Source organism: Colletes latitarsis, chromosome 9, assembly GCF_051014445.1.
Source record: "Colletes latitarsis isolate SP2378_abdomen chromosome 9, iyColLati1, whole genome shotgun sequence".
Lineage (NCBI taxonomy): Eukaryota > Metazoa > Arthropoda > Insecta > Hymenoptera > Colletidae > Colletes > Colletes latitarsis.
The window spans coordinates 24,375,646-24,389,559 of NC_135142.1; the positions used below are offsets into that span (position 1 = coordinate 24,375,646).

Below are 13,914 nucleotides of genomic sequence, written 5' to 3' on the forward strand. Positions count from 1 at the left end.
TTTCTTTACATTTTGAGGAGCAATATTTCATAATTTTACTTCGATAGGTACATGCAAAATATTGAGTTCAAGACGTGTAGAATATTTTAGGCAAACCATCGCTAGGGCAACAAATATAGTAGGTAATCCAGCTTCCAATATTTACAGGCGTCGTCACGCGCGATATAGCGTCACTGTACGAACGGAAGTCCCGCGATACGCCTCTGAAATATGTATTTACAGTTGCGTGAAATTTAAAATCTAATAAACCGGTTGAAGACGCTACGCGTCGAGTTTTGTGTTTCTCTCGCAGCTAGTTGATCGCACCTCCGCGCCACAGAGACAAATTTCCCTAAACGTGGTTACAATTTACGCAGTTTTAATCAATTTACCAATTTTCTGGACGCAAAGAATTACCAATTTTGTTTTATCAACTCAAAAGATTTTACACTGTACTGTATTGACCGATTCCATGGGTTTACGTTTATCGAAAATTTGGAATGCCATTGAGGTAGATTTTCTCTTTCAGTTCGTACAAAATTCACACTTCACGTTTCATTGGAATATTCACATTTAATGTTATCATTATTGAAAATTAAATTTCCGTTTGAATAAGAAACAAAATACAATGAAAATGTTGCCAAAACGTTCGATCAGTTTAACGTGTAACTATTCAGAAATAATACTGTAACAGTGAGAGATCGTTTGAAAAGTTCTTTTCAAAAAATTCACTTTAAGTCGACAGGAAATTGCAACGAATAATCGGATTCGTTGTAAACATTTCACAAGTACACGTTTCGACCACATTGCGGGGATTTTGTGCCACTTTGCTCTGAAACCCTTCGTCTCTCGACCGCCCAGAGACGACTGCTGGCTGCCGGATAAAATAATAAAACCTTTCGACTACGAGATAGTCTGATTTACGACGACGAGGGTAAAGGTTATCCCGCTTCGCGCGGGAAACTCGGTGATTCATTGGCTAACTGGTATACTCAGGATGAAAAGTAGAAGAAAAAAAGATACGCTCGCGGGTACGTCGTCACTTTTTCCATCACTGTGCTCGATAAATTTTCCGACTCACGGAAAATTAAGAAACCGAGAAACAGTCGATCGAACTTTCCTTCGTCTGCATAATTTTTCAGCAATAGTTGACATTTTATTTCGAGAGAAATAAAAATTAACAAACGCGCCCCTACAAAGATTGCATAGAAAATTAATTTGAATTCTGTTCGTCTAAAAGATTAATAGTAATCGGAAAGGTGTCTATTATTTTTACTACAAAAAATGTTACGCGTAACTAATAGTTTGTATCCACACTATTTCTGCAGGGGTATCTTTTGCACCCACGCTAGGAACAGCCCTGCCTGTGTGCGTTCGATCCAGCCTCTTTCAACGAGAGAGCTTGTTATACCGAGGACGATACTTGCATACTGATTCACTTCTTGCGCAGTGTCGTTTTTTTCCTAATCGAGAGTATCGCGCGCGGTAATCAAGGGAACGAAGATGAGGTTCCCGGGCGATTGGAAGTATCGGAACGAATGAATTGAATTTTAAAAGGGACAGACGCACTGATACGTTCTTCCAGCTCCGAGCTGGACCAATTTTTTTGCACGACGGACAAACGTACGGGCAGTTTAGGACTTAATCTTTCAGTTGAGAGGCAACTCAATACACTCGAGAAAAGGAATACTTCGATACGTCAGATGTCGATTTTTATGAAACATCAAGCACAGTTTGTTGTCGGTGCTTTTAATTCTTATAACAAGTCGCAAGATATTATTATTTTCAGCTTTTACTTTTGATGTCCTTGTCAGAAAATAAGAAGGGTGAAAAATTCGAGAATCAATGTTATCGACTATTATAATAAGAAAATTAAACACCACAAATTCTGTGAAAAGCAGACAGGGTAAATTCGAAATCTCCCGTCGAAGTGGATCCCACACGTTAGGATATATTCTGTATTTTCCAGAGGACGCTCGCAGGATCGGTCTAACAAACGCGTGCTTATTCGGGAAGGTGGCTTATATTCTCGCTGGCTACGTGGAATCTACCCTTTCCTTTCCAGAACGTGCCACCCTTATTTCAGCTAGCCTGCTCTTTCGTCGCCAGGGTTGATTGTGACCGTGCTTTTTGCGAAACTTTGTTCCGGCTAACCTGGTCGTTTAACAGCGAATAAAAAGAATCGGCGACGGGGGGCGAGAGGAGGGAGCGGGAAAGAGGTTGGAGAGGGAATCGAGACGCGCGAAGAAGACGCTTGGTGGATTTTGTGGGATGTAGCGTCGCGAGACTCCCACCTCCTGGGAGTTGCGAAAGAAAAGCCAGGTAATTTCACCCCGTGACAAGTCTCTATGGAAGCGGAGAGGCATTCGAGGTGAACAGGATGTCCGGGATGGCGGAGAGACGCGGTCGACAACCGTTGCACGCTGGAGCGAATTGTCTTGATAAACTCAGGCTAGAACTCGAGAGCCTCCGATGTTTGCTGGACGATCGATAGCGCGATAGTTCACGATCGGAAAATGGTATTTTTCTAGAGACGGAGCGGAACGTTGCTTCCTCGTGGGGACAAAATTGCGATTAAACGTCTTCGAATCGCCTCGAACTTTACCCAGAGGATCTTAAAGATCTCGGTCTTGGAAGAGGGTGGAAACTTTTAAGGAGCCTGGAACACTTAACATAAACGAATCGACGAATTTGTACGCATTAAAATAGCAATTTGAAGCTTGATAAATTGTTACGTCGATGTTAATGACGTATAGAGAAACGCTAGAAATGTGTCGAGTCCGCAAAGGGTTAATCAACCATGTCACCTTTGAGGTAGAGAATCCGTCTCGTGGCGCGAGAACAGAAAATGAAACATTCTTTTGACATAGTTTCGGTTCCTGGGCTTAAAGTGTGCAGCAAACAACTTCCTGCAATGCAAACAATGTGACGGAGTTTCGATCAAACGGTTCGCCGATGTACGGAAAATGGAACTTTTTTTTATTTACACCGGGAAACGCGAAACAGTGGTCCCGTATATGTCCACTACATTCGATCGAACGAACAGGAAAAAGCGTTCCCGATATATTTATCCTGGCTATCTCTGACACGCCACGGAATTTTTATCAGTCGACAAACACGAATATGTTTCTCCTCTGTCCGTGTGCCCGTCACTGTTTTAATTTTTTTTTTTATACATTCGACCAATCAACCTTAACGACGCGTCGCGAGTAATCCCATATGCGATGAGTAATTATCGGTGTTACCGAAGAACCGTAGGAACTATATGGATTAGAGGAAAATTATATATTTCTTCTCTGATTAAAAAAAAATTCGAGCAAATATATAAAACGATCGTATATCTATTCAAGGAAGAGCTTACGAAATCTGCACTCTGAAATTGCAATTTTTGGATGTTGTTTTACCGAATAGCCCTGTAAAGCATTAAACGCGAGAAGTTCCAACGGATGTAATTAGGAAACTCTTTCTTAGACCCGACGTTTCCGCAAATTGTAAATCTTCTCGAGTTCTTTAATACCCGCGACTTGGTTGAAAGTGTTCCCTCATTTTTCCGTTTGAACTTTGCTTGCTTTTTGCACGGTAAAACGACGCGCTCGTCTCGCGGGAGAATTGCAAGAAGAGGTAAAAATTACGTCACCGAAATTAAATTCAAGACATCTACCGTTTGCAACGAAACGTTATTTTGACTGAGATTATTAATTCTGAATTTTTTCTTATATAATCTTCGCGAGTCGATGGCTAATTGATTCGACTGAAACGCGGTAAATGAGGTGTTAACAGTTAGACGGCAGTCAGTTGGAATGTTAAGTAAAAGAAACCTGTCTAGAGACCTAATTGGTTAAAAGCTGTCTTCCAACGAACGAAAGATCTACGAGTTTCTAATCCGTCGATGTGGCCATGTTTGTTCACGCGTCCAATTTGCAGGGGACATTGGTATCAAATTTTGATACAAAGACAATCTAACGTGTATTTACTGTTACCAGTCTCTTTTCATAAAATAATATTTGCACCAGTTTTCCTCCGAGTAACTACAGTTGTAAAAATGGAACGAGCGAGACTATTCCATTATAAATTTCCTTTATGAGTACGTACGTACGCAATAATGCGCTTTAATGTTTGAAAGCATGCAGATTTGCCTATTAAAGTTCAACATTACCCACTCTTTTCTGCGGAGCCTCTCAATTAGCCAGCGATTAGGAGCAAAATTACATTCATGGACGCGAACGTACTCTGGACTCGTAATGAACAGCTCGTTTACGGAATGCTCGTGGATTTACTCGAATCAGACGCAACGCTACCAGAGACAGCGATAACTGGGGATTCGCAGACAGAGGATTGACGTGACCCTGACGTTCAATTTGATTTCCTCGTGGTGTATGCACGAGACAGACACACTCGCGCGTTTCAAAACTGATTACTCGAGCAACCTCGACCGGCAGCCAGCTCGAGGGCCAGAGAGAACCAGGGTACATTCTAATCTGCATGTAAATCGAGGAAAAAGTTCACGCGTCGTAAGCACGTCTCGCCGCGAAGTATACTCTTTACGCGGTCTGTCGGCCGACTCCACCGTTTCATTAAAGTATATCACCGACGAAACTTGACTAATATCACCGTTCCAGACTCTTTTAACTCTTCGCCACCGAAACGAACGCGTTTACAACATCGTTAAGCGCCTGCCAAGCGTCGCTAAATGAAACCGAAAATTAGTATTTACTAGATAAAAAAGGAACTGTACCATTTAAGAAATGCTGGCTGTAATAAAAATAATTGTATAAATTTTATTTACGGAGAATTACGAGGCTCTCGTATATTTAGATTGGAAACAACACGATGAGAATATCCATTTTTTTTTTTTTTTTTTTTCTCCAAATTTTGTATTTTGTCTGCAACGGTGATTAGGCCTCTCGTGAACGAAAGCTTTCAAGTTACTTTATGGCACCAGGAAACATCTATTTAGTATCGACGACGCGAACACCGACGGACCATTTCCGAGCGAAGCTTTTTTGCTCCTCGCATTGTTTTACATCCGCAAGCTGCGAGACTCGACACGTGTTTCGCAGTTTGGACGACGGCCTTGTTTCGAAAGCGAGCTTTACGATCAATAAACTATGGCGTCGCGAAACGAACCAACTGTTTCGATGTTTAAAAGATAGCATCTGATTTTTTAATAGTCGCGACGATCGATCACCGCGCGCGAACTTTCTCCGGTCTGGAAAATTGTTTTCCAATCGCGTTCGCCGAATTTTTTCGCGAAATAAAGCTTCCATCTTGATATAGGGGAACGTTATCCTAATTGGAAAAATCTCCTGTTATTGGCGATGGTGTTCTATGTTGAAAGTTCATAACAGTTAAAAATTATCAACAGCGTTCTATTATTTAAAGCCCAAATAATGAAATAAAACAAATCTCTAATATTTGTTCTATAAGTTGCTGTGATAATTTAAAAGTTTTAATTTAGAATTAAACTTTAGCATGTGTTTTTTATTATTTCATAAAGTTTCCAACTTTGGTCTACAATCTGTTACCTGCATTTATATCAGTTCGCTGCAAGCGACTCAAATAAACGAGGAAAATAAATTTTTTGTATAAAGTTTGTAAATGAAATTGTTTAAGCGTCAAGTACCCGGGATATTAATTTTACTACTATTACGAGTCAGTTATTAATTCACAGTCAGCTTCGTTTAATTTTAATCTGCATATTCTCGTAGTTTTTATTTTAAAAAAAATTATTTTAATTCATATTTAATTGTTCCATCGATGAATGTGCTCATCCACGAAATTATTGAAAAAGTACCATGCAAAGTTTAGATCAATTTTGTGTTGTGTCCGAACCTACTGGAAACGTCGTACATACTTTACACTATTTGATTTAAAGCTCGCCAACGAGTCGATATATTTTTTTCACGCTCCTCTAATTCCGTGAGCTACGAAAAAAAAATGTTTGAAACGAATCCGTCATTTAATCTGGATTGAAATGTAACAAAATATAAACATTCGTTTTTTAATCTATCAATGGCAATACGGAATTGCTATTTGATAAGTTTCGGTGAAATATTAAATATAAAATTAATATTCATATTACTATTATTTTTGAATTAAATATCCTTATCGCTGTCGTCTCTTCACCATGTGTTATTCTATTTTCATGCAATGCCTATAATTAATAAATTCAGACTGTTGTCGATACGAATAAAATTCGTACCAGTAATAGCGTGTTTATTTATCGGTTATTCTTTTTTTTTATACTTGGCAAGGTATTTATTCGTGTCACTGTATTTTCTGTTACCGGAATAAGCGAATGCTTGAATACAAATAAACTCGTCGCGCTTTATCGACCGAATTTCGAAGGTCCACGCAATACCGAGTCGCGCAAACATTCAATGCATCGATATTTGATCGTCGGAAGGTTCGAATACACAGAAATCTTACCTGTATGACTCTCGATTTGTTGAGGATCTTATTTCCGGATGGCTGGTATCGCTCCATGTCCCTCAATATACCCCGCACGCCGACGTCCTCGGCGTCGACCAGACGGAAGGCAGTGATATTGACGAAATTGTACTTGAAGTCCTCGAGGTCGAAGGTCTCGATATCCTGGAAAAGGGACAGAAGGTTCGCGTTTTCGGGCTGTCGCGCCTCGGGCTGTCTTTCCGCGCCCGAAGAGTACTTACGAAAGTCGTGAAGAGATAGTGGTACTTGTAGTCGTTCATTTGCAGCTGCAGGATCTGAAAGTAAGTACGTACAAAGATTTATCTCCGCCGTTCGGGATCACTTTTTCAATATTTCTGTTATTGCGTCCGGTCTCTCGTCTCGATTTCTCGAAATAAGAGTCAACGATATCGTTTCGCTACCTGGCTAGTGTGAAACATTTAACGTCGATGAGATTTCACCGATCGAGATCTTGGTCGTTGAAAGTCTGAGTATTAATTAAATCGTAAGTACGTAAAATATTTTTAAAAAATTATTTCATTTCTCTACGTGCCCGAAACCAGCTATCTTCTACACTTCTACGCTGTATAGCCGCAGTTAGTTTTAATTTAATCCCAGCACTCGTTTGGATACACAGCGAAATTAACCCGCCTCGTAAGACCGTGCAATTTGCGACAATGCGAAAAATTCGGAGCGAAATTTCGTAACTGCGCACAGCATGTATAGTAACGATAACTGTGAGTTCTATTTCAAATATTTGAATTTCCGGTTATATTGAAACATATACAAACTGCACGGCTAAATTGCATGACACTTTATTTCGTTACGACCTCGAGTATCCAAACAATGTCACTCGGCAATGGAACACAAATATTCTGGTTAACCCGTTGTCAGTTTCTCACCGTTTCAGAGTAAGAATAGGCGCACCTGACAAGTAGAGCGTAATATTTAAAACGCTTCTATTATAATCTCGGTCGTGTCAAATAAAGTTCGCCCCAAACCGCGTTCCAGGTGTCTGATATTTTAGGAATCTTTGATATGTTTGTCCCACGAAGAATTCTCGACCTGACCTGACCGACATTATCGTGGCCTCACTTCTAATATTACAGGTGGCAAATAACATACGTAAAAATGCATTTCAAGCTTTTTTCCTATTCTAATCAATATAAATTGAGAGAAAAATTCATTTTTCAGTTATCGAAACAAGAAAATATTCGTAATTTTTCAATTCCTCGTTTAAAATAATTTATTCCCAACACCGCTAGAACAAAAATGGCTATTCACGCGTCTACAGGAATATTTTCCATGGGCTTCGCGTGCCTGATCGTCCGTCGTGGCGGGTCTCGCGCGTTAGGATACACATTGCATTTACACCGAGGCCGCGGTGCAAACAGGAAATCGATAAACGAATATGCAGTTACCATTCGCAGAAAATGATGCATGTGCTCCGGCCTGGTATCCACGATGAGATTCCGTATTTCCTTGCTTTTCATCTCGGAGAGAACCAGCCGGTAGGAATCCGGGTCGGCCTGCCTGAGGTTAACCTCGATCTCCCGAGACTTCGGCGACCTGACGAGCTCTCGTAGCTTCACCAGCCCTGAAACGCGAGTCATGGCACGATTAAGTTCCGTCCCGTCGATTAAAGCGGAACCAATCATCTCGAAAGCGTTCTGTCATTAGCTTGTATCGTCGCGAAGCGCGTCCAATCGGTTGCTTTTTTCACGCATCGACGGTTCGCCACTTCCACGAGAACCGATGCTCGTTCGGTACCGGAAATCGAACGCCGAGGCGAACGACGGATCCTCCTCGACCGCTGGAAATTATATCGACGCAAACAGCGCGGAAAACCATCGACTTCGATTCGTCGCGAAACACGGTTCCAGGCTTATCGAATTGGAAAAATTAACCGCCGATCAATCTCTGCGCGTCGAACGATGATTATCCAACGACGCGTGCTCGAGTAATTAGGTGCAAATTAGCCATAGAACGCACCGATTGACAATCGAGATATTATTTGCAATTGAAGGCCTGGAATTGTCAATGTCAATGTTTTAGTCGGTGCATGGTTGATTTTTAAATTACATTGGAGGAGCAAACAGAACGTGGAAATATTTTTCTACAATTTTTCGAAGCTTCAGGGAAGCGTGAAATTTGCAAAATAAAACTGTTCCAAATATTTTTGTGTTGCACGATTGGTAAAAAATCAGGTAAAATTGTTAATTCTCCGGGTCTGTGTTTCTTAAATAATATTTCAGCTTGACCGAAAACCCCTGAGGAGACAAGGTGATCGATTTAGGGTGAAATAGCCCCGAACGCTGGTCACGAGTGCCCTTGAATATCATCAGTCCCACCTTACAAGTCACGCACACTATGGTACCCGGTGGTTGCAGGACGAGGGAAATGCTGTCGGTCTTCCTCTTGACTCTGCTCGCCACAAACAGAGTCAGGCCCTGACCTATGGCGATGAATATACCATAAACGTGATATAATGTTCACTGAACGCACACACCGAACATAAGATCGAGTAGATAAGTTTTTCCTGCGTTTCTACGAGTCGAACATCGATTACTTAACGACGTGTACGAGAGTAATTAACTATAGAAGCCCGCAATAGCACTCGTGAAACTGGTAAAGTACTCCGGTACTCGTAAACCGCAGGCCGCGATTCACGCGAGTGCCAAAAGTCGTGGAGGGTGCTTCCAGGCTCTCTGCTGGAAAAGACGAGGGGAAGTTTTTCATAAGCAGTGGAATTCAACTCGACGAACGAAAACTACATCCTCGAGGTATTTCGCGGAACGTTCACGTGCTGGTAAATTCCAAGTAAAATAGAATGTCAGAACGCGCGAGAACAGAATTTGGACTAGGTGTTTTGTAATCCAACTCTGATTACTCGTAAACACACCCCGAGGAGAAAAGAATTCGTACAAATATGTAATTTTAATGGAGTTTCTTGGGTCCAACGATCGCGTAATTAAGTACGCAAAGACTCGTTTAAACGGTCAAATAATTTGCAAACCACTGGTTACCAAGTTCTCTCGATTAATCCAACGGTAGAGAATTTCTGGGAATTCCGAGTATCCACGACGATCCGAGGCAACTTTTGGATCCTACGATATTTACAAAGTCTTCGTCGATGATTCCAATAATAGCCGCGGGAGAGTCAGAATGGTTTCTTCGCGGATCTTCTTAGATATTGTTAGACCGGCCGTTTAATGGGACGGAAACCCGTGAATCGCGTCGCCCGATGAAATCAATACTTCCCACCGCCTAAGTAATCAAGGTATCATCTCGACTTGCGGGTCTTCCGAGGTTCGAGTTCGTTCCCTTTCAAGTTTCCACGAGAAACTTCGTTGTCCCGGGATTCTCCGCGGGGACCAGTGTTTCTCGGATCCCTTCGAAGCTTAAGTCAATCTAATTTTTCCGCTTAAATCTCAACTGCACCGACGGATGCCGATGAATTTAATTCTTTACCCCGTTCCTTGCTATTTTATCGATATCTTACACAGTATAAGATCGATGCTCGTTCGTAGGATAATTTAAACAAAGTATGTGTTAATCGATTTTCAAGAGAACGATTTTGAAGAAACTAGAACAAATTAGAATGGATTCGCCAGTCACTTTTTATCGTCGGTTAAATGGACACACGACAATATTCTTTGTCGATACGACGTCTGGATTTTGTTCTCGTTTTGCTATCGAATACGACTTCTTTCATGGAACTCGCGAAAAACTTCTTGCTAGTCGTCCTTTCAAGACAAATTCCTTTAATCCATGTCGGACTGTTGGCAATATTTCAGTATGAATGTCAACCACGGTCTTAAATTTATCAGACTCGGGCACGCGATGCGTCTTGCTATTAGTTTTAGCGTCCGTGTTTTGAAACCTTGTTATTCAGGGAACGAAATTCAAAATTCCATCTAATGAGCTTTACTTTACGAAAGGGAAATTAGCAACAAAGACATTGCGTGTGGTTAACAGAATTTAATTAAATACGAAAAACTACGTTAAAGGTTATACTTCTGTTCGACCATAGAGATTACAATTTATACTATACAGTTTGCCTTTAAGATAAGCATATGTAAATTTAATCTTAATCTAATTATTATAATTTTCAAATTCTTGCAGAGCAGAAGCAGTTGCTAAACGCATATTACATTTTCATGCAATTACATATTAGTTAAGCTAAATAATAGGGCCAAAATTTATAATCTATGCTATTATTAGTATCGATTAAAGTATTCATATTTGCGTGGCAAATGGAGTACAAATTATAATATACAATGTACAATTAATTTCAGCTCGGTATATATCAGAATTAATTATATCTGAATGACTAAAATGCGGTGTTCGGTACACACAATTGCGTCGATGTTTTCCCGGAAATTTGTTTCGTATTGTACGCGACGCGACTAGTAATCTTCAGTGAACAGGAATGAATTATCGTAACCAGTAAATGAATTCCACGCGTTAACGAACTGTCTGACATTCCTAAAGCGGCGAGAGCCTGTTTCCCTGTTCGAGGCGTGTTAATTAACGCTGGCTAATCCGAGGACAAACCGACTAATCCAGAAATCAAGAAACGGAAATTAATTGTCGTTGGTGTCCGAGGCAATCCGGCGATTCATTGGAATTTGTAAATTTCCTAGAATTGGTGTCAGCTTGTCGATCGCGAAGCAAGGTACTATTATAAAATCTAACTAAATATATTGCTACAAATCGAGAGAACCAAAAGAATAAAAATTAATCGCTTCTACCAAGTCCAAACAGACCCCCCCTCTGTTCGTCGTACCAAATTCAACGTGGCTCATTCAAGAAACATCTGTCTTCGAAGCGGTCCAAAACTTTCCGATAAATGATTCGAGCGAATCGAGAACAGTAGGAAAATAACAAGAGTATAAATCATCCGGGTTTTCGGACGTTCGCGGAGGATCGTAGGATCGTTCAAGATATGTTTCTTCCTCGAGTATCACCGCTAGGGAAAAGCTTACGAATCCTGGCACGAAATCGAGTGAAAAGTCCGGGACGATAATTGCTCGAATTACCTGTAAGACTCGCGGGGGTGAAATGTTGGGGGAGCTCGACACGGCGAAGGGGATGATTCCACCAGGGACGCGCACGTGTTCGAGGAATGTCGAGTGGCTCGAAACAAATTATTATATCGGCATTTACCTACTCTAATGACAACCATTTACGATCGTGCTCCGAATGCCGATAACCGCCCGGGGGATGAAATATTGCGGTGCCCGAACGAAGGAAGGAAGTCGTTCCCCCCTTTTTTTTCTCTTCGATCGGGGATGCTCGGTATCCAAGGAAATTGAATTGCTCGCGTCTTTCGGAGTACATATTTGATCGAAACAAGCGGATCGATGACGATGATAAATTGCCCCGCGACAATACGCTGTCTAATGCGTCTTTGGTATTGCCCTCCGTCGCGGTTATTAGAGAAAGATTGATGTTCCTAGCGCCGTTTCTATGACTCCTCTTGTACCTCATTCCGACGTTAATGCCTTCTTAAACGACACTGATTAAAATCCCATGAACGTCTATTCGCGAGTTCTTGATAACCCTTCATTTTTATATGTTCTGTGCAAATCATAGCAATACTTCAATTTTTTAATAAAATTTCATTGCAATCTATTCAGCCCTTTAAATACAGACTCTAACGTACGATGTATCCGTTCCAAAGAATTCTTTTTTAATAGTCAAAGCATGGCCAGAGAACTTTTAAAACGTGTTTCACGATACTTTGCTTCCCCCTACGGACCAAACGACAAAACGTTGTATGACGAATGTTTGTGGCATGGCCGATAAACTATAATCCACCGGTGGAATATTCGTCTCTATTTCATTCGATATTCAAGCCGGTAATTGTTATCGATCCACGGTATACGTATCCGTTGTCCTTTCGTGTGTTTTTTTTCCAGGCGTTGTTCCGTAAGCACGTCGCTATTTCCCATTTTCCCTGGCAGCTTGTTCCAGTCCCTGTCATGGTCCCGCTTCATCTTTTAGCTCTCACGAGCGAATCGTAAAGAAGAGACAGCGTCAGCTCTCCATCCCAGTGATTTAGTTGCCGTGCAACGCGTACGTGGCAAACCAGATACGTATTCCTGAGGTGGCTGCTCGCAAATCTCTCCCCCATCGCGGAGGGATGAGGAGAGACGTTACTCGCCACTTTCTCGGCGATGTTCAAGGAAGCTTCAACCCGCCTGCCAATATTGCCGGCTGCGGAAACGCGAGTCTGCTTCTGACACGAAGATTTCGCGCACTGCACGGGGACTTTTTTCATTTTTCGCGATGGGAAGGAATAAGTCGCTGTCTGGATGGTTGTACGAGCTCCTCGAACGAGTCTCAGAATTCCCTGGAACGAATTGATACCACAATCGAGGCAAATGTCGTTCTCGGGAACTGCTCATGACAGTGGTTCTTAACCCCCCTAAGCTCACAGTTTGGAATAGTGGACAATAAATAAATCAGTTTCCCTACTAATAGCATCGAATGGTCGAGAGAATATTTGTAAAAGGCACAAGAATATCAATTTTTAAATTTATCAGAACAACTCCATTTCGATATTTTTTAACTTCTAACATATTATAAAGGATACTTTTGCAATTTTTATTGCCGTTATAGTCGGTGTTAGCCTATATAAGCTAATGCAGAATATTATCTCAATGTGACAGCCTTCGAATGATAAAAATACAATTCGATCTGCGGTCCGAATCGACACGGGAGAAAAGGGTGAGCTATGTTTTCAATACCGAAGTTTAAAATGCATGGTTGCGTCCTCCCCCAGTCCAGTCTACCGACCAGCGTTTCCATTGTCCGGAATGTTTCGTGAGGAACGTGAACGAAGTTCGGGAAATAAGAAGGATCGAAAGGAAAACTCGAAGGAGGGTGCGGGAGAACAAGTCCTGGAAGTTGTACAATGGTCGGTGATAGACCGGGTTGAAGGTTCATTGGCGATTCTCGAGGCGCGAGGGAACGGAATTCGGTTGCCAGAATTAGGGGAAACCTCGAGATGGATCCTGACCCTGTATTCCTTTTGGCTTTTGGATACAGGTCATCGACGGAGATGCATGATACTTTCCTATTTTGCCATCCAAAGTGGCAAAAGAGCTCCGTCGCTATAAAGGTACCCAATTAAAATATAGTCAATAAGTAAATTCAACTTAAAATTCTCGTTTGAAATAATACGAATGTGATTCTCGACAATCTGAAATCCACTTGACGGAATATCGAAACCAGAAATTATCAACGTCCCGCCCAACCGTTGCGTTAGCTTTGTCTTCGCGAAACTTCGTCAAGTTAAAATTACAATGTTAATGCGAAGTCTCTTCCTACGGACGCGAAAAGTTACACCAACGATGCTCGAAGAATGTGCTCGCGATGCAAAAGAGCACCGAGCCCTTAAATATCTCGGTGAATCGCGCGAAGGGTTTGTTAAGTGCCGTTTAAGAGAGGGGAAACTTTTAATGCGCGTACTTGCAGCTCAACCCTTTGCATAACGTG

The 13,914-nt window shown here is 41.5% G+C and overlaps 1 protein-coding gene across 4 annotated transcripts in view; it reads right to left on the reverse strand.

The window, feature by feature from the left end:
* The window catches only part of LOC143345550 (glutamate receptor ionotropic, kainate 2), a 131,517-nt gene that overhangs the window by 49,981 nt on the left and 67,622 nt on the right, over positions 1–13,914 (reverse strand). For all 4 annotated transcript variants that reach the window (XM_076772801.1, XM_076772800.1, XM_076772802.1 and 1 more), the window contains exons 5-7: positions 7,830–8,005; positions 6,651–6,704; positions 6,409–6,573 (exon numbers count right to left, since the gene is read on the reverse strand). In XM_076772801.1, the coding sequence (XP_076628916.1) occupies positions 6,409–6,573; positions 6,651–6,704; positions 7,830–8,005 (395 nt within the window). The remainder of the gene's footprint in view (positions 1–6,408; positions 6,574–6,650; positions 6,705–7,829; positions 8,006–13,914) is intronic.